Source organism: Panthera onca, chromosome A1 (assembly GCF_046562875.1).
Source record: "Panthera onca isolate mPanOnc1 chromosome A1, mPanOnc1 haplotype 2, whole genome shotgun sequence".
NCBI classification, from domain to species: Eukaryota; Metazoa; Chordata; class Mammalia; order Carnivora; family Felidae; genus Panthera; species Panthera onca.
The window spans coordinates 42,072,061-42,093,176 of record NC_138339.1 but is presented as its reverse complement, the minus strand read 5'-3'; the positions used below and the strand labels follow the sequence as shown (position 1 = coordinate 42,093,176).

General features: G+C 52.5%; 1 protein-coding gene across 2 annotated transcripts in view; it reads right to left on the bottom strand.

The window, feature by feature from the left end:
• The window catches only part of AFAP1L1 (actin filament associated protein 1 like 1), a 62,503-nt gene that overhangs the window by 27,461 nt on the left and 13,926 nt on the right, over positions 1-21,116 (bottom strand). For both annotated transcript variants that reach the window (XM_060634653.3, XM_060634651.3), the window contains exons 2-6: positions 7,679-7,807; positions 6,852-6,935; positions 5,979-6,076; positions 4,390-4,498; positions 538-663 (exon numbers count right to left, since the gene is read on the bottom strand). In XM_060634653.3, the coding sequence (XP_060490636.3) occupies positions 538-663; positions 4,390-4,498; positions 5,979-6,076; positions 6,852-6,935; positions 7,679-7,807 (546 nt within the window). The remainder of the gene's footprint in view (positions 1-537; positions 664-4,389; positions 4,499-5,978; positions 6,077-6,851; positions 6,936-7,678; positions 7,808-21,116) is intronic.

Here is a 21,116-nt window from a genome sequence, read left to right as displayed (position 1 = left end):
ACTAAACCCGCACATGGGCACCATGCTGTATAGATTTACCACTGGCCTTGCGATCTCGGTGACTTCACTTCCCAGAGTCCAGCTTTCTTATCGGTAACATGGTCATAATGAAGGACAGTATCTACCTCATCCGGCTGTGAGCATCAGTGAATGCAGAGCGTTCAGCCCAGTGCCTGGCACTCGGCGGGCACTCAGTGAACATCAGCTACTGTCATTACCCCAGCAGCTTCACATCCACAATCTCAAGGGACTCTCACAGCACCTGCAAATCCCCAATTTATACAGAAGGCAACTGGAGGCTCAAAGAGAATAAATGACTCATTTGAGGTCAGTCACCAAGGATCAGGGCGAGGGTTAGATCCAGGGCTCCTGACTCCCATGCCAGTGGTCCTTCCACTGAACCCTGGAGTCACTGAGTACCAGGGCTTGGGGCTTCTGTGGTGACCCAGAGGGGCTGGCACACACGTGTATTCCAAGGATCAGGTCAGGCCTGCTCTCTGAGGACAGAACCCTTCTGAATACCTGCCCCATACTTACAGGAGTTCTTTAGCTCCCCATTCATCCTGGTCGCAGGGTAGCTGCTGTCTGCATCCTCGTAGTAGCCGTCCATGATGGAGTGGGCTGGGCTGCAGCCATCTGTGGGGTTGGTCGAGGGAGCAGCACCTTGGAGAGAGACAGGCAGACTGCAGGGGCTGTGGCTGGGGAAGACCCCAGACACCCTGGCCCTGCTTGGGGAAGAGACAGTGCAGCTCCCTGCAGCTCCCTGGCCATGGTGAGGGGCCTCCTCTCTGCTCTAGCTCCCCACATGCTCTCTGTGCTCCTGTGACCAGGAGCTGCCCTGCTGGGCCCTGTCACACCTCCAGGCTGTGTTCATGCTATTCTGTGTGCTGTCTTAGCTTTTGCTAGAGAACTCCTACTCATCCTTCAATACCCAGATCAAAGATCTTTCTTCTGACCTTCTCGGGCAGAGAATAGTCAGCCCCTCCTCAGTGATCCCACAGCATTGGTGTGTGTGTGTGTGTGTGTGTGTGTGTGTATCTTGGTCACAGCTCTGATCCCTGTACGGCAAGGAGTGGTGCTCCAGCTGCCTGGGCTTAGTCCCCCTTGTCTTCTGTCACCTCAGTCCTTCCACTCCTCTCCTGATGCATATGCTTGCTCCCTCTGGTGAAAGCGATTCTCCTAAACCTCTGTGGCTATACCACGGAGGAACTGGACTGAAGAAGATAATGGTAGTGCTTGCAACAGTGACCACAACAGCTGTCTACGTGGAATTTTCCCAGCACATTCCCACTGAGCTGGCAGCACAGCGCAGGGGTGGGGGCTATCTTAAACTGTATTCTGCATCGGAGCTACCGGGGTCTCTTTAAAATGCAGATGCCCGGGCTGTACCCCCAGAGATTCTGATTCACTGGTGTGGGCTGAGCTGAGGAATCTGCATTTAAAAAAAAAAAAAGTCTATTTAATAGGGCATTACAAAACATGGAAAAATAAAAACTATACAGAAGTTCAAGAAATCGGATTTTTTTTTCAACAGTTAAGATTATTTTGATCCAGATGGTTGCTGGGGCATGCTCTAAAGGTCAGTGGGCTAAGGGCATGTGCTTTGGGTTGGATCAGATTTGAGATAAAATTTGTCACCACCATTTGTTTAGTGACGTTGGGGGGAAAAATCCCACAGTTTCTCTGCATTTCAGGGTCTTCACCCTAAAGTGATGTGAACAGTGCCCACCTTGGACGAGTGATAAAATGCATGTAAGCTCTTAGCACACCGCCTGGCACACAGAATGTGCTAGACGGATGCTAGATGTCATTATTATTTTCATCTCCTTTGATTCCCATAACGCAGGGAGATAGGTATCAGCCCCATTTTACAGATGAGGAAACTGAGGCTCCACACAGTTTGCTAGTGACAGAGCCTGGAATAAGAACTGAGGTTGCCCGCTCAGGGAATAGGGGCACATACCCTCTTCCAGGAAGCCTTCCTTCTTCACCCAGTACAACTGGCTGTCAAACCACACTGTTCTGCAACGTGCTGCTCTGGGCTCCCAGCCCCTACCATCCATCTGTTTCCTGAGAACAGCAGCACTCAAATTCCCAGCAACTGGGATACCCAGTGCTAGCTCCCAAGTGATGGCCCCAGCCTGCCCTTCCCAGCAGGCTCTCTGAAGCCTCAGATGCTGGCAACATCCTGTGAGGTGGATGGTGGGGGGAGGTGTGACGGGGAAGAGGGAGGGGACACCCGGGGCAGTGCTCTTGAACACCTGGCAGGGCTGGACACTGGGTCAGAGGAAGGATATTCCCTGATGGGCTTGGCGCCCTCTCCCTGGTCAAGCTCCCTGACCCTTCCTGAGGCCCGCCCTTCCCTCCTGCCCCAGGATCCCTGCTGCCTCATCTGAGGGGAGCCATGAGCTTCCTCGGGAGGTGGAGGGGCCTCACCCAGCTGAGGGGCTTCACCTGGGATTCAGGGCCCGGCAGCGCTTTGTCTCCGCCCTCCTCCCCTGTCCTCAAGTGGAGAACAGAACAAAGTCACCTGCTTCCCATACAAACCGCCGCTTGGAGCCCCACAGACACCAAGAATCTCAAGGCTGAAGACAGCCACTGATCCCCTGGTCCAACCCCAGCACTCCACTCTGCTTTAACTAGTTTATTAGTGGTGAAAATAATATACCGCAGTAGCCCAGAGGTGGAGAGAACCCAGGCGTCCATCAACTGATGAAAGACTAAACAAAACGTGGTCTCTCCCTACACTGGAATATTACTTGGCCATAAAGAGCAAATGAGGGCTGGTACACGCAGTGACGCAGATTAACCTTGGGAACACTACGCTAAAGGGAAATAAGCCAGACGCAAAAGGCCACACATTGTATGATGCTATTCATGTGAAATATTCAGAATAGGCAAATCCATAGGGGCGGAAAGCAGACTGGTGGTTGCCAGGGGCGCAGGGGGAAGGCGAACAAGAACGACTGCTTAACGGGGATGGCGTTTCCCCTTTGAGTGATGAAAAGGTGTGGGAACTGGCTGCACAGTCCTGTGAATGTACTAAATGCCACTGATTGCACACCCGTCAAATGGTTGACACGGTCCATTTCACGTTATGTGTATTTTGTTACAATACAGAAAATATGCCCAGGGCGAAAAGCACAATCAGTACAAAAGAGTATGAATGGGAAAGTATGTTCCCTTCACCCAGATTTCCATTCAATTCCCACAGGGGAATGCTGTTGACAGTTTCTTGCATATCCCAGGAGAGTCATTTAAATGAATGCAGGGATGCATGTACCCCATCAAGGAACAAATGGAATCCTATTAAATGCAGTATTCTGCAGCATTTGAATATTTTTCAGTGGCTGTATCTTGGAATTCATTTCTGATCGGCACAGACAGACCTATTTTATTTATTTTTTGGCGGCTGGAAGATATTCCACTGAGTTACTGAATGACAGGATAGCATCGCATAAACATTATCTCATACAAGTTCAACTACGAATGCTGGGGCACACAAAGACCAGGATAGAGTCTCTTGTGTGTCACGTGAAGTTCCTATATCCAAGCCAGTGACTTCTATGATCCTCAGAGAAACACCCATTTGTTTCACTGCGGGAGGAAACCCATTAAGAGGTCGGTCAAAAGCAGAGACTCTTTGTGGCCGATTTAAGAGATTTTTCAAGTGTAATTTGCACCAGTGCCCTCTAAATTATTTCATCGGGTCCACCTATCAGTAAAAATGTAATCATATAATGTACTTCCATTTATTTACTGTATACATATATGTCTCTCTCTCTATATATAGACTGCTTACAAGCATTATGCTATTATTAGATTATAAAGACTATAACTCTAAAACATTGACATGGAAAGTTTTTAAAAGAAGTGTTGAGCTAAATATAAGTAAAGCTTCTATAACTTCCTACATCGTTTCGTGAATTCCCTGGGGTGACCATCCTTTACATGGGAGACCTTTTGGTTTCAGCCATGTGCTTTTTTATCCTAGGCACTGACTTTGTAACCTTGCCCACCTAGAAGATGCGGTCCTGCTAAGTACAAACTGTCTCACCAGTCCACCGAGGAGGAGCACTTAGGCCAGCAGCAGGTTCAGTGCTAGGACCCAGGATACAGCGGTCATTTGTGCACCTCCATCCAGGCACATCTATATCCATGGATCGATCCAGCCCCTTTCTTATTTTCAGGGCAGGGAAGGGAGTTGTCCAAGGCCGCACAGAACTGGGACTGGAACCTAAGCCCCTGATCCCTGGGGCCACGCCCACTGACCGGCCTCCCAGGCCACCATTAGAGAGGCCAGGTTCTCAGGACGTAGGCAGGGCTGGACGGTGCTGGCCTTGGAATGCCAGCCCCAGCAGGACAGTCCCGCAGGGGACGAGAACTTACTGTGGGAGCTGATGTACTCAGGGGACTTGCCCGGTCCCAGGGGAAGGGCCTCTTCATAGTAGTCCTCAGGTGGGGGCCTGTTGGGAAGCGGTGGAGGCAGGTCGGCTGCCTGAAGGGGGACAAAGGAGGCGGATGAGACCTAGGCGGCCAGGAGAGCGGAGGGAACAGGCGGAGGGACGGGACGAGGCTGGGGCAGGGGGAGGCCGGAGCCCCTAGGAACCGTTTCTGAACGGAAGCCATAACTTGTGACAGAGTGGCAGAAGGGCAGAGGTGGGAAGCTGTTTGCCGACAGTTTGCTTGGTTCTCTCCTCCTTGCCCAACTTGTTGAAGCGTCAGGGCTTCTCTGTAATATCTAAAAGCTGTGTGGGCTGCCACACAGAGACGTAGCTAGTGCTTTTGATTAAGCACGTGCAGAATTATCAAAAGCTACGGTGACTTCTGCAATACTCTGGAACCACATCTCTATTCAGGTGAGGAACAGCAGGACAAGTAAATGGAACGCGTGTGAGTTAGCGAGGCAATAACGCCTTAGGCTCTGGGGCCAGGGAACCCCTGCTCTACCGGGATTAGGCTCCATCGCTTACTAGTGGTGGGACACTGACATGTCACTTACTCTAAGCCTCAGTTTCTTTACCTGTAAAATGGGGACATTAATGGCGCCAACCTCCATCAGTTGTTGGGAGCGTGTAAAGGACGCCATAAGGGGTCAGCAATTGGTACCACTGGATGGTGATGATGATAGTGAATTAGGTAGTTGACAGATAATGTTTGATGTGATTATGGGCCCCTTCCCTCAATTCCTTGGACAAAGGCTGGGAACCCTAGACATGATCCAAACCTTTATTTTATAGGTGATAGGCTCAGAAAGGAAAGGTGATTTGCCCAAGACCACACAGCCGCAGGGGGAGGGCAGAGGGCCACCAACTCCTGGTCCAGAGCATTCCCATACTCCATGTTAATTATTACAGCAATTAGAAGTTGGGGTGGGGAACATCCCATGTGTTTAAAGGGAAGGGTCAGTTCACTGCATCATCCCTGCTCAGCATGGGCACAGTGAGCACATCATGAGCCAGTGAAATATTGTCACAGCCTGTTTCTCCCTCCCTCTCTCCCTCCCTCCCTCCCTCCCGTCCTTCCTTCCTTCCTTCCTTCCTTTCTTTTCCTTCTTTCCTTTCTTTCTTTCTTTTCTTTCTTTCTTTCTTTCTTTCTTTCTTTCTTTCTTTCTTCCTTTCCTTTTTCTTTCTCTTCCTTCCTTCCTTTTTTTCTTTCTTTCTTTCTTTCTTTCTTTCTTTCTTTCTTTCTTTCATTATTTATTCATTTGAGAGAGAGCGGGGTAGAGAGAATCCTAAGCAGGCTCCACACCCAGCAAAGAGCCCAACTCAGAGCTTGATCTCATGACCCTGAGATCATGACCTGAGCCAAAATCAAGAGTCAGACGTTTAACCAACTGAGCACCCCCCTCCCAGTTTCTCCCCTCAGAACAGGGTCCTACACAGCCAGGAGGGTCCCAGGCGTTAGGGGGAAAGCTCCCCTGATCACTTCAGAGGGACAGAGGGCTGGAGGATGTGGGAACCCAGGCTGTGACTCACATGTCTCAGAGATGGGCTCTTGGCTGGCTCAGGGCTGGCTCCTTTGCAGGGCTCTCCGTCATCCTCTGGCAGGTCCCGGAGGTCACTCAGGTCACAGTCTACCGAGGGTCAGGCCATTGGGGCAGAGAAAGCCAAGAATGAGCACGGTAAAATGGGAAGAAGGCTGGATTTGGGGTCAGGAGGCCTCCACCCCCTCCTTTGTTAGTGACATTGGGCAAGTGACTTCATCACTCTGAGACCTGTTTGGCTTTCTCACCTGTAAACCGGTCCCAATAATCCCTTGCCTTGTCTGTCTGCCAGGGTTATCAAGAGGGTCCAATAAGACCCTATCTGGTGTGGTGCTTTGGAGGGTTTCAAGAGTTGGGCAGTGAAGGCAAAGTGTCTTCCCTCAGTCTCTCAGTCCCCGAGACTTCCACCTGACCCGCAGCTCTCTCCATGCAGAATAGTGCTGTCCGCCCTTGGGAAGGAGCAGGGGCCAACACGCCCTGCCCGCCGACCGGCGGGGCTGCTCCCATGCCCACGGTGCCACTCCGCTTTCTGGGAGGCGCAGGGACCGCCCATCCCCGGTGCCAGGCGGCCACTACCGGTGGACGTGAGTGGCAGGGGAGAGAGCCACACCTTCTTTGGCCTGCGAGTCATCCCTACCTCTCCTCCAATCCGGGGGATGATTCCCATGACCATACAGACTCTGACTAGGCTTTCAGACCTGGCAGGGCCCAGGGAGGCCAAGCGACTTGCCCGAAGTGACTCAGCGTTGCAACGTCGGAGCCGGGCCCCCACCGCATCCGAGGGCCCTTCCAGAGGCCGGGCAGGGGACTCACACGCGCAGGGGGAGGACGGCTCCCAGTGCAGGGGTGGGAGAGGGCCGCTCACCGAACTCCTCAAAGAGGGACTCCACGAAGCTGGGCCCGGAGTGGAGGTCCGCTGTGTTCACATATAGGCAGGAGACTTCTTTGGCTGTGAGGAGAGGGGTGAGTACACCGGCAGTGAGGAGGGAGGGGGACCTGTCGCCACTGAGAAGGGCCCGGTCTCCCCCTCCTGCTACTGGGACTCGAACCCACCGGGACACGGCACCACGGACCGCGTACACGCGCACTCTGCGTGAGTTCCCGGGTTCTCAAACTTTGTTCTTATTTTTATTGTACCTGAGCATCTCCTTCTGCAAGTGAAACGGGGCCCAGGGCCCGGCACTGGGGCTGCTCTGGGGACTGCCAGGGGACAAACAGGGCCGAGCACAGTGGGCCAGCCACGGCCCCTCCCACAGTGCTGTGAGGGCTGCTGATGACATCGGCCTGTTCTGTCACCGGAAGTGAGGCTCCGAGAGTCACCCAGTGGTGAACCCCCCCCCCCCCCCCCCGTCACTCAGACCCCTCCAACACTGCGGGACACGGCACAGCTCGTCGGAGCTGACTCAGCTCTGGACTTCGCAGTGATCACCTCGCGGGGTGGACGAGGACGCCTGCCGCTGAGCACATGGCGTGCGATGTGCGTGCTGCGTGGTGTGTGTGGAGCGTGGGTTGCGTACGTGAGTTTCAGTGGCTCGAGGGCGGAGGCGTACGAAGAACACGCCCAGGGTGGAGAAGGAACAGAGTGGATGAGGACGTGGGCCGCGCGGCGAGCCATAGGCTTCCTCGTGCCGCAGGCCCTGGGGAGTTACTGAAGGTTCTTGAGGAGCCGGGGGCAGAGTGCCAAAGGCTGACCTGGGAGGGGCTGCAGGCTCTGCAGGATGGAGGCCACAGCCATCTTCTTCTCCAGGGCAGTGTCGCTCAGGTCCTCGTGGTCCAGGAGGCTGAGCAGTCCCGTGAGCTCGGGGAGCAGCTGCTCCAGCGCTGGGGAGGGAACACAGCCAGGGCTCTGGGTCAGGATCCGGGCCCCGCCTCCGTCCACTAGAGGCCGGGGAAGCAGGGGCCGGAGAGCAGGGCGGGCGCCACAGGGAGACCTCAGAAGCCCTCCCACCTCTGTCCCAGCCGCTGGCCAGTCGCCTCCCGAGGGAGAGTCCTCAGTGAACGCTGATGCTCCTCTGGGCGCCCCCACTCTGCCTCAGACCCCATATGGCCTTGGCTTGAGGACTGACCCTCCCGAGGCCAGCCTGGCAACACTGAGCCCTGAGCAGAGGCTCTCGGTCCTGTCTTTGCCCCAGCACGAGGGGCCTTCATCACTGCAGCTCGAGGCTCAGTGCGGGTGCCAGGCCGGAGCTCCCGGCCATCCAGCACACAGGCAGGAAGGGAGCCTTCCTGTCTCATCAGTTCATACACTTCAATCTCTGGAACCTTCTGTTTCCGGTGCCTTGGTGGGAGCCAAGCTAAACATTAACCCTTCCCACCCCAGGCCCTAAACCGTTATCACCAGTCCTTCTGTGTTCACCAGCGGTTTTCAAACTTGAGTGTATCTAGGAATGACCCGGGATCTCGTCAAAACGCGGAGGCTGGCTCAGGTCTGGGGCAGGGCCTGAGACCCTGCATGTCCACGGAGCTCCCAGCTGCTGCTGACGCTGCTTCTTGAGAGCACACAGAGCTGCGACATTCGACAACACACAGTCCTTTAAAGACCGGAGCATGCCACAGCCATGAGGTCATGATGTCTCCCTGTCCCAAACGGTAGCTTGGGACTTGGTGCGCCTGAGACCAAAGACCAGCCTCGTTACAGTAGTAGAAACACTAAGAGCTAACCGTGTTGAGAGGCCTGGGTGCCTCAGCTGGTTAAGCATCCGGCTCTTAATTTCGGCTCGGGTCGTGATCTTTCAGTTCACGGGGTCGAGCCCCGCATCAGGCTCTGCGCGGACAGCCGGAGCCTGCTTAGGCTTTTCTCTCTCTCTCTCTCTCTCTCAATCTCTCCTTGCCCCTCCCCCGCTCACTCTCTCAAACTAAATAAACATTAAAAAAAATAATAAAAATAAAAGCTAACCATGTTGAGCAGTTATCGTGAGCTGTGCTACGCCTTTCATATGTATAGTCCCATTTGACTCCACTATCAAGCATCTTATGGCTCAGAGTGGTTAAATAACTCCTCCAGGGTCACACAGGCGGTGGAGCCTCAACTGGACCTCGTTTCCTCACTCACTTTCAACCATGGCACTATACTGCCTTACAGTATTTTATACACGCCTGCCAACAAGTTTTGGGATAGGTCCCATGATCACACGTGCTTTTTAGAGGAAGCAACCAAGGCTCAGAGAAGAGAAGTGACGTGCTTGCAAACACACAGATGCCTCAGGAGTGCCAGGCCTTCGGCTACCGCCTCTGGACTCCCAGCCCCCTGTGTTTCTCTCCACTCTGGGCCCCCTAAGGAAACAACCAGACTCTGGCTTGCAGTTACAGGGGCTGGGTGTGTCAGAGGGGCTGTAGCATTGTGCACAAGAGAACCGGCCCTGGGACCAGACTCCCGGGTTCAAGTTCAGGCTCCATCATTCCTTCATTGTGGGACCTTTGCAGATTACTTAGCCTGTGACTCAGTTTCCTCCTCTGTACACGGGAGTAAGAACAGCACCTGCCTTAAATGGCTGCTGTAACGATTAATCATGTCCTGCATGAAAAGTGCCTTGCCCCACGCAGAGTAAATGCTCACCCCAAGTCAGCTGTGACTGCTGTCATTATAGTATTTATTTACCATGCTGGTCTGTGCTGGGAGCATCCGCTCCCTCAGTAGGCCGTGAGGCTCTAGACGGCGTAGACTGTGCTAGGAATCTCAGCTTCCTTAGCATCTAGTCTGGGGCCTGCTCAGTGCCCGGGCTCCACGCACAGATGACCACGTCAGGACCTTTTTTGTAAAAATAGAAATCTTACGTACAGATAGCGGCAGTCGTTGGAAAAACGTGGCGTGGCCGTGGCAGTCTCTCTGTGGCATTCCCTCGTCACCTCAGATTTGTTGTAAATGAGCCGAAGGCCGATCCTGTCACCTACACCTCATGAGCTCTCTCCGCCTCGGGGCGCTGAGGCAGGGGCTTTGCGAGCACGGCACAGCTCATCTGCGAGCAGGTCGCGCTGGGATGCCCTCGAACTGAGGCTGAGGAAGGCTGTGGGATGGCTGCACGGCTTGAAAGAGGTGAAGCCAGGCTGATTCTACGTTTGTGTGACTCTTGGAGCTGTCGAGTCGCACGACGGCAGGGGGCGCCGCTCGCCTCCACAGCCCAAGTGCAAGGGGCCTGGAGGCCCTGCTTCCCCCAGGGCCCGAGCCCCTGCACTGCCACCTGAGCGAGGCTTCTGGGTGGGTGGGTTTCCCTCCTGGAAGCAGGAAACCACTTAAAATCATAACATCATTTTAGGTAAATTTTAGGTGTTGCAAAGGAAATCTTTACAAATGGAGTCACAGACCTCTCTGGCACCTTCATCAGATATATTGAAAGTTAACTCGGTTCTAAAGTATTTACTGAGTGCTGATTACACGCCACTCGGGGGATTCGAAAATGAATAAGACGTTGTTCCAGTGGGTATGCTCCCTCTCCGTCTCTCTCTGTCTCTGTCTCTCTCTGTCTCTCTCTCTCTCACACACACACACCTTATCGTACACCCACGTCATTACACACAAGGGAAGCCATGCTAAATGTTACCAGGAAGGCACCGCAGGGGACCATGGCAGCTTTCTTGTGGCTCGCAGCCACGGTTCGTATTCGAAAATTCCCGACACGGCTCTGCTATCATGTGGGAATGTCAAGGCCATGGGGCACAGTGACTGTTTAGCCCTCTACCAGTGGCTCTGCAACTTTCTGGCCTGGGGACTCCTTTGCACAATCGAAAAGATTATCAAGGACTCCAAAGAACTTTGGTTCTATGTGGGTTATATCTGTCGATCTTGACTGTATTACAAATTAAGGCTGAGAACGTTTTAAACAAGGAGAATACACAGGCACACATCCCGTTCGCTTTCAGAGCTGTCGCGTCATCACATACGACACAACCTCTGGGAAACTCCACTGCAAACATGAAAGAATGGGAGAGAAAAAACACATACGGGGGGAGGGGGGGAGGGCGCCTGGGTGGCTCAGTCAGTTGAGCGTCCAACTCTTGATTTCACCTCGGCTCATGATCTCACAGTCGTGAGATCAAGCCCCGCCCACACCCAGCTCTGTGCTAGGTGTGGAGCCTTCTTGAGACGCTCGCTCTCCTCCTTCTGGCCCTCCCCTGAGCACACGCACTCTCTCTCTCTAAAATAATAATAATAGTGGGGCACCTGGGTGGCTCAGTTGGTTAAATGTCTGATATCGGCTCAGGTCATGAGCTCACGGTTCATGAGTTCGAGCCCCGCGTTGGGCTCTGTGCTGACAGCTCAGAGCCGTAGAGACTGCTTTGGATTCTGTGTCTCCCTCTCTCTCTATCTGCCCCTCCCCTGCTAGCCCTCTGTCTCTCTCTGTCTCTCTCAAAAATAAACAAACATATAAATAAATAAATAAATAAATAAATAAAGACATACGGGGTCTGAGTACTATATAAAAGTAGTTTTGACTGCGTGGACTCCCAGAAAGCATCTTGGGGCATTGCCCCCTCCCAACCACACCTTTCTGAGAATTGCCAGCCTTCAATGAATGACCTCGGATTTGCTAAGTCTGCCCCTCTTGTCCATTCCTCCCTCCCGTCCTTTGGGTCTGTCATTTTGTGCTGAGGTCCCAGAGATTCCTTCTCGCTGCTATCAGCCAGTGTCTGTCTGTGGCAGCATTCCTGCTTCGAAAGCCTCTTCGGCTTCCAATTTGAGGTTTGTTGCAGTTGTTTCTAAAGCGAGCACAATCAGGTTGTGAGTGAGTTCTCGGCATTGAAATGCGGGAGGTACAGGACCCCAGCTTTGTTAACAACTTTTTGAATGTTTTTCCCTGCTTGTTAACGGGATTCCTAACATGGGACCCTGACTTCTAAAAATGTTCTTGTGTAATGGAGGCATGGTCACAAAAGTCCAGGCAGAGCAAAGGAGAAGGCGGGAACCAAGCAACGCTGGGAGAAGCAGATGGGTAGCAAGGAGACAACTCGTGCCTGTGGTGGCTTCTGCAGCCAGGAAGGGCCCGGCAGGCAGCAGGTGGTGGGTGGTCCAGGGAGAGTCACACAGCATTTCTGAAGTGCGGCTGGCTGGCGGAGGGAGCATGAGCCAGTGGGGAAAAGCTCAGCCTCCGGGCAGTGAACCTGCGAGAAGCCTCCTGAGGGCCGAGCAGTTACTGTGTGCAGGGCAGTTAGGGCACACCCTCCCGTTTAATCCTCAGAAACTGCACAGGAGGGACCTAGCGTTGCTAACTGCGCCCCACAGAGGGAGGGATGGGAGGCTCGGAGAAGTGAGGCTGCCCAACCAGTAAGTGGTAAGGCCGGGCCTGGAGCCCAGGTCTGTCTGACTTCAAAGTGTGCACCTGTGCCTGAATCCTCCACCAGAAAACATGGGCTCAGGGCAGCGGACGCCGGGCCTGGGGAAGGAAGGAGGCAAGTGGCCCCTCAGAGCCCTCCTGCCAAAGGGCTCTGGGCCAGGACGTCATCAGGCCTCCTGACCAGGGGTCCCCACACTGGCTGGGTGGAGACCCTTACTGTGGGGCTGAAATTCTTGCTCAGTGAGTCTCTCCACTGGGCCTGCAGGTGAACTTCAGAGCCCTCACTGTGAAGATCTCCAGGAAGAAAAACAAGCTCCTCAAAGCATATACCTGACTCAACCCCAGGATCTCAGCCCAGAGACACCTTTACACCCTCCTGGATACTGGGGAGCTTTCAGCCAGTGTTTGGCTCTGCGAAGACAGTACAGAACCGCACCCCCCCCCCTCCACCCAGCCGAGAGAAGGTGTGTGCAAAGTGCTGAGAGCAGATACACATAATAGCCTGTATCCGAGAACGTTCGTCTCTCTCCTTATCTCGTCTTAGCACAGAACTTCCCCCCTCCTCCTCCGTCCCTCTCATGCTGTGGCCCTACCTGACTTCCCAGCCTGTCCCTGCTGGGATCCCCACGCCCCCTACACTCCCATCCAGACTGCTCACACTCCCTTACACGCCCTTCGTGGACAGAGCTCTGGAATTACACGGGACACGACTATTCTTTCGCCACGTTTTGGCGAAAGCTAAATGCCGTAACCCACGTAAAACAGCCCTTGTGAACCCTCGTAAAATAGCTGGCTTTCAGGTGCAGTGAACTCGGATGTGCCTTCTGTCGCAGCTTTGTCTTTAATGCCAGAAAACCGAAACCACAGGGATTGGAACCATCACAGAATTTAATTTGGAGAGAAATCATACGGCCAGTGGTTCTGCTAGGCCTCAAACAGACCGCCAGGACAGCAGCCTCACATTTTAGCAACAATAAGACTCCCAAGGGGGTTGTTGGAAAGGCAGATTCCCAGCCCGGCCCTCCTGATCTGGCGTGGCTCTTTCAGTAGGCCCTCTACTGGGACCCAGCAAGCTGCATTTTTTTTTTTTTTTTAGTGTTTATTTATTTTTGAGAGAGAGTATGAGCGGGAGAGGAGCAGAGAGAGACACACACACACACACACACACACACACACACACACACAGAATCAGGTTCCAGGCTCTGAGCTGTCAGCACAGAGCCCAACGTGGGGGCTCGAACCCACAAACCATGAGATCATGACCTGAGTCGAAGTCGGACGCTTATCCAACTGAGCCACCCAGGCGCCCCGGCAGCATGTTGCATTTTAACAAGTACTCCAGGTGATTCCAAGATGCAGCCTTTGAAAGAGGTTCGGCCGGAAAACGCATAACTACAAGGCACGTCTGTGAACATAGGGAACGTGGGAAGACCTTCCTCATTTCCTAAAACGTTCTCGTTAGACACCACTTTTGAAATAACTGAATGTCCAGCTGGGAATAAGGGCTCCTACAGAATATAAAGAGCCAGAGCCAGGAAGCCTGCTTAGAGGAGCACAGCGATTAGGGCCTCGGGGTCACATGTGCTCCACTGCGATTCCTGAGATTCCTGAGCCACCACTTCTCAGCTGTACAGGGGTAGCCCGAGAGGGAGCTCTGAGCCCTGGCCTTCTCATCTGGGTCGTGACAATGGTAGGATGCCAACCGCCTATGCTGGCCGAACTCGGTAGTCACGCTCATGGGGCACTCTGTCTGCGGTGCTGTGCCTGGAGTCAGCGGTCACTCGATCACAGCCATAGCATTGTCATGGTTGCCGTTTCCTGATACTCCCCAGGGCCGCGCAGATTCCAGAGCACCGGTCAGAGAGGATTTGGCGACAGGTCTGCCGTAGTTGTGTAACGAGAGCTCCGTGAGGACAGGAGCTGTGTCTCAATCATACTGGCTGCCTGCTAAGCATTTGCTGAACATTTTGATGGGCTAGGGCAGTCTTCTCATTTTAAAGATTTAAAGAGAGGTGAGCGTCCAAGAGGTTGTTTGACTTACCGTGGTCACACAACCAATGGAAGATAAAAGTCCCTAGCGTTAGACTCACACGAAGCTTGCTGCTACTTGGCTGAGTCATCAAAGAGTGGCGAGGAACACAGGCTGTGCCCAGTCTGGTCCCTCCCAGCTTGGCCATTTTCCAGCTGTGGCTCTGGGGAGATTTCTTAACCCGTCTAAGCTTCTGGTTCTTTATCTGCAGACCGTGGAGATAATCACGGTAGCTGCTTCACATGGTCATTGTAAAGATGAAATGAAGCCATGCATATGGGGCTCAGTGCACTGGACTGGTGCCTCACCATTCGTGTGTGACCTCCAGGGGGGTCTCAGGTGTGGGGGAGAAGGGAGGGGGTATCGGGGGACAAGAGGACACCGGGGGGGGGACCCTGCGAGCCTCATCACGTTGACCATTGATGGTGCTGGCCTTGACACGGAGCTTAGGGTGGCTATGGCAGTAGGGGTAGGGGCAGTAGGCAGCCCCTTTACTCAGAGAGCTCACACCCCCAAGGACAACCCCCCCTCCCTTGCCAGGTGGGGGGACATCTTCCAGCTGCAGGGGAATCCTGTCCCTGCTGTCTCCAGTCAGGAAGGCTCTCGTTCACCCATTCCTAACCCGCCCCCCTTCTATGTTCACTCCTGGACCAGGTCCTGTCTGCTTTCTGAGGACAGACTGGGGCACTGGGACAGCATTATCTCTTATGTCTAAAGTTTATTTAGAACCACGAATACATTTCATTGATCTTGTTTGGCTTAGCGGAGCCTTAGGGAGGTACAGTGAATTCCAGTGAGGAAAAGAACACAGGAAGAAATGGTTTAATCATTGTTTATAAAACTTCAATCTTTCACTAAGTGGGACAGACAGGCTCAGAAACCCAAGATGGGTGATAATTGTTCTCTGGGATGCAAAACAGTTTGCCAAATAAAAGTAGGAATCTATTTTAAAATGTATTTAAGATCAGACCACTAAGTATTTATTGTTACTGGTGAATACCCAACTAAGATCAATTTTCTCTCTGCTACCCCACCCTCCCCATTTAAATCAAAATGAGATGGCACAGAGCAGAAAATAAGCCAGCAGGCAAAAAAGCACTGTTACTTGCTCCCAGGACTGCCTCCTTTCTGCACACCAGATGCAGCATGAATGACACCTTCAAGCAAAAGTTCTTTACCACAGCCAGTATGGGTTCTAACGCAGGGAAGGTTGGATTTATTTAGAGATGTCAAAGGTAGGGTCTAATTTCCATAACAAGACACAAATGAATAATTCACCTTCTGCAAACCACAGGTTTAATAACCCCTGTTTCAGCACCTACATGGTCAGCCCAGTGGGCGCTCTGACTTGTGAGATCTCATTCCTGGGTACCTTTTAGACTCTGGAATTTGTAAAAATGCTTGGAAACAGCTTGCAAGTTACCGTTCCAGTAAATGAAAAGCAGTGGGAGGAAATACAATTTCTCTTCCCCCCCTCTCCTTATGTGACAAGCCTCTTTACGACAAGGATAACTCCTCCTTCTTTGTTTTCAAAGTCAAGAGAACATGCAGCAAACATGATTTAAAAATGAAAAAACAGGAAAGTTGTCAGGACGGGGGTTTTTACAAAGGGCTCACATGCTCCGTTTGTTTCAAGTTTTCTTTCTTATTTTCCAAACGGCAACATAACCCAATTTCCATCTCATAAAGGCTCCTGAGCTGGAGAAAGAACCAGGGTGCTACGTTCACAGTTTTTGATCGTGTTTTGAGAGATGACTTTCTATATGCCGTGCTTTAGCAAGCTAACGCGTTCATGAGGTATGACGACCCATTGTAGGGACGGAAAGGCAGATCATCCTGGAAAGGAAAGCAGTCCACTTAGCAGGTGTGACCTCAGCGTTCGGGTTGGGGGGAAGGAACAGAGAGGAACCTTTCTGGTGGCCTTCCAACCCTGTGAGCCCTTCCAGAGAGACGTCCCTCCAGGCTGCCTTCCTGCTCCTTTCCTCACCCTCTTAACCCAGGGCCTCTGCATATGCTGTTCCCTCTGCTTGTCAGAACTCCCTTCTCCTGCCAACCAGTAATGCCCTCTTCAGCTCTCAGCTCCCTCATGACCGCCCCAGGGAAGTTTCCCATTCTCCACTACCTCTGTCCCCCTACTTTACACGAGGATAGCATCACTCTCCCTGTGGTGTGGACCATGGTGAAATGTTCATTTAACTGCGCATTTCTTCAATTAACATCAGCGACCCCCACTTGAGCCTGAACTCCACGAGGGCAGGAACAGCCCCAGCTTCCGCTGGTGCCTGACACAGCGCATGCTTAAGGTACTTGAGCAATGAATGAAATCTCACAAACGAGAGTTGGTAGTCAAGCAGCTAGTTAACACGATTTAAAAACCGTGTCTATCATGGCGGATCAGCACCGTAAAAAGATGCCTAAAAGAAGAAAAAACTAGGTAACAATAGTCCCCGGGGAACAAAAGGAAGCAGGAGTCCAGTTTCTTACTTGCCTTAGCTCTCCAAACCCTCTTTGGTTGAGCTTGTAACCCTCGCCTGAGCATGGCTGCCAACAGATTTAGTGACGCCCGGTTCGTAGTTGGGGGATTTTAACCCCCAACATATAAATTAGGAAATAATAATGACTAACATGTATTAAGGAACCCAGACTAACTACTTGAGTTCAAGTCCCGTCCCCCGCGATGCCTAGCTGTGCGCCTCTGGGACACGTGCGCAACGGCCCAGTGCCTCGCGTTCATCACCAGTGACCTATGAGCCCATGCACTTCATCAGTGGGAACGGCGAGAATGCGTCTAGTCCAGCGTCTGGCACGTAGTAAGTTCTCAGTAAACAGTAGCAATTTACATCACTCTTCCATGCACCCCTCTGCTTTAAGAGACTTATGTGTATTATTTACACACTTTAATTCTTATGACAAGGTGGGCTAGGCCCGTCGGGCAGGTCGCAGGTTGCAGGACGGGAAGAGCAGCGAGGGGCTCTTCAGGGGTGCCCGCCCCAGGGCTCCTTCGCGGCAGCTCTGGGTCAGCTCCGCAGACGAGCCCCCACCTGCAGGCGAGGCCTGCAGCCCTGCGGCTTCTCATCCGAGCTGCTGCTGCAGATCTCCCCATCGGGGGCCACGGGGCCGCCTCGCTTCCTTCCTCTGAATTCACAAGCGCTTCTCTTGGAGCTCAAGTGAAGGCCAAACAGTGGGCACCATGGTCCGCGCGGGTCGGACCAGCATTGTTGGTCACTAAAACAAACACTTCCTGTTGTCCCCGGGGGTTCGGGGAAGACCGCGGTTCACGTTTGGAAAAGAAGGAAAAGGGAGCAGCGGAGAAAGCCAGCTGCAGAGCCAATGCCTCGGTGCTGACCGCTTGCCAGGAGTTAAATATAGCCCCTGTGCGAGGCAGGGCAGGGGGAGGTCACCTTGGAAGGCTTTTGTGTGTGTTCATTACCGCTGGCGCAGGAAACCCAATATCCTTCATGCTGAAGAGAAGGGTGCAGGTTTGACTCCAGGGCCAGAAATACAGAATCCTAAGGGAGGGAGGTGGGGAAGACGAAGGGGAGGATTTGGGGGGTTTGGTCTGAGAGGACTGGTTTGGGGCTATGCCTCCCGCCTACCAGTGTGGAATTTGGGGTGAGGCATTTAGCCCCTCTCAGTGTCCCCTTCCTCTCCAGTGAGGAGGGCTTCAGGATTGCCCATGTGTTGGTAGCGGGGAGAGGGTTTGTAAATCGTGGGGATTATTATTAGGGATCGTTGGGGAGCACACTTCTCTGATCAACTGTTATTTCAGGAAGATAGGGAGGCCAGAGGCCAGGGAGGTAGCAGGTCAGTGGGGAAGCGGGTCATGGGAGCCTTTCTGGGGACTCTCTTCCCAAGAGTCAGTCAGGCCTGGGTGACAGGCTCGGGGAAGCCCTGCATCTTAAATGGCCTTTCCAGCAGCAGCTCTGCTCAGGTCTCCTCATCTACCAGCAGAGCCCTTGCTCTGGGCACCTGGTTTCTCAGCCCTGGGCCACCAGGGAAGCCATTTCCAGACAGGAGGGGGCGGGCCAAGCCACTGACTTCCGAGGATATAGCTCTTGGCTGTGGGACTGGGCTCTCCCAGAATTGTTCCTTTGTCTGCAGATTCCTCCCTATTTAGCTCACAAAGGAAATGGTTCCAGGAGGAAGTGGAAAACTGTGACACACACATGCTCGCCCCCCACACAAGATGGCAGCTGTTTCCCCCTACGGCAATCTGCCCCACCGCCTTCACCAGACGCTTGGGGGGGACAAACACAGTCCCGGGAGTGACCTGGGAGTGGCCTGGGATACCCGAAGATAAAAGCAGGTAGTATTGTCAAGCTCTTAACTGATATTCCAGATGTTGTGCTAAGCATTTTGCATAGATCACCTCACTTAATTCTCATGCGACTCTGTGAGGTAGGTACGTTTTTTACCCTCTGTTTTACACACGAGCCAAGTGAGGCTCAGAGAAGCCCGGTCATTTGCCTAAAGGCACACAGCGAGCAGAACCAGCATTCAAACCTAAGACTTAACTCTAGGACCTAAGCTTCCAATTGCTGCATTGTAATACGTTCTGGCCTTCTAACAGGGGTGCTCTACCATTGCTGGAACCTGCAGTGAGCACCTCATGACCTTTCCCTACTGGTGTCCATTCACAGGATGGGTGCCAGGCCCGAGGCCTGCATCGGGCAGGGCTTTCTGTTTCGGAGAAGTTTGAGTTGGAGCACCCGTCTCACCAATAGCCCGCGGCGGACACTGAGGACCCCAGGGTAGGGGTATGCAGATAAGACAGATAATAATAGGGATATCCAAGAATGACCATGAGCATTTATTGAAATACATCCCATGAGCTAACACTTCTACTTCTTTTTATAAATAGAACTTCAGGTGGATAAAAATGCAGTTAGTCCTAATCCTTGCTTCAGGAGACACTGTCGTCATTGGTTCACACGTGCTGCACTTTTATTTGGTTATTGACTTACGTCATCGGTTACTTTCGCTCATGTAGGAAACACCCACAAATCTACCACTCACGCAAACGCCGGGGTCCCGACTGTGTCTTATATCTAACTACCGTCTCCTGCTTCTGCTCCCCCTACCCAGGCTGACTGCCATCCTGAATGCTGTAATTGTCACATTCTTGCTTTCCCTTCTGTATAGTGCTATTGCAACCGGGTATATCCACACATTAAAAAAAAAAAATCTGTGCTTGTTTTTAACCTCATTAAAAGGGTATAACATTTGGGGCGCCTGGGTGGCTCAGTCAGTGGAGCCTCTGACTTCGGCTCAGGTCATGGTCTTGGGGTTCGTGAGTTCGGGCCCCGCGTCGGGCTCTGTGCTAACAAACAGCTCGGAGCCTGGAGCCTCCTTCAGATTCTGTGTGTGTGTCTCTCTCTCCCCCTCCCCTGCTCATGCTCTGCCTCTCTCTGTCTCTCAAAAATGGATAAATGTTAAAAAAAATTAAAAAAAAAAAGGGTATAACATTATAGGGAATCCTTTGTGACTTTTTCTTTACTATCATACTGCCGAGATTGACCCGTATTGTTGTCTGTCGTTGCGTTCATTCATTGTGTTGTGTGATACTCGGTTATGGGAATGTTCTCTATGGCCACCACTCTGTGCCTATTATCTCATCTAATCTTTGCCTCAGCCCTATATGGTAGGAGCTCTTCTTATCCCCGTTTTACCGAGAAGAAACTGAGGCCCAGAGAGGCTAATGAACTTTCTGGAGGTCACAAGGGCCAGGTATTAATTGTTCTGGCTTCTCACTGTCCACCGTGTTTTGGTATAGAGGAGAAAACTCAGGATGTAGAGCCGAAAGCCCAGGGGTCAAGCCCCAGCTCCACACTTCCTGGCTGTGTGACCTTGGACAACTGGCTTCATGTCTCTGAACCTCAGTTTCCTTAGCATTAAACTCAAGTGATGACAACCGCTCTTCCCCACCTCCCAGGCCTGTTGTGAGACTCGAGTCTGACAGTGTCTTTGAAAAGTGAAAGCCCTGAAGTTTTGTCAATCAGCAGACTGTGATCAATCGCATCTATGCCCTTTGTTTCCCCTCTCCAAACAACAGAGAACCTGCAGGATTCAAGAGATGTGACTGAACAGCATTCCCACTCAGAAGGCCAAGGATGAGGCTGACCTGACAGCCCATAGAAACCTCTGCCTATGAAAGAACCAGAAAATCACCAGGAGCTGCCTCAGGCTGCACTATTTGGAACGCGGTATGTATTTACCTTTGTTTTCTGTTCAATGGTTTTTTTTTTTTTTTTTAAGTTCTTTTTTTACTATTTCTTACCTGTTTTCAATATCTGAGGCCCCACCCCAGTGCTCTTTGCTCATGACAGTTCTTCTGCCTGGCTTGTTCTCCTCCAACTGCTACCAAAGACTAACTGTGTGACCTTGGGCAAGTTACTTAACTTCTCTGTGCGTCCTCATCTGCAAAATGGCGATCGTGATAATACCCACCCCTTACAGGGTTGCTGTGCGGATCCAGTGGAGTGGCATCCAGTGGCTCACAGCCACTCCTGCTATATCCCGAGTTGACTTATTGTTATTTAAAATCTCTCCCACTCTCCAGACGGTGCCCACTCATCTTTTGAGGGTTGGTGCAGCTGCCCCTTCCTCCAAGGGGTCTGTCCTGCTTTCCTGGACAGGTGAGGCCATCCTGTTACACCCTCCAGAGCAGGTGACGTGTTCAGGACCCTTCTGCATTAAACTGTGAACCGTGAGGGGAGAGACGGGGCCACTGTTGCCCAGTGCCCAGCACAGCAGCGGGTACACAGCAGGTGCACTGGGTACACATTAAGTGACAGCCCAGAATTCAGAGAAGGACCAAAGACTAGGGAGAAGG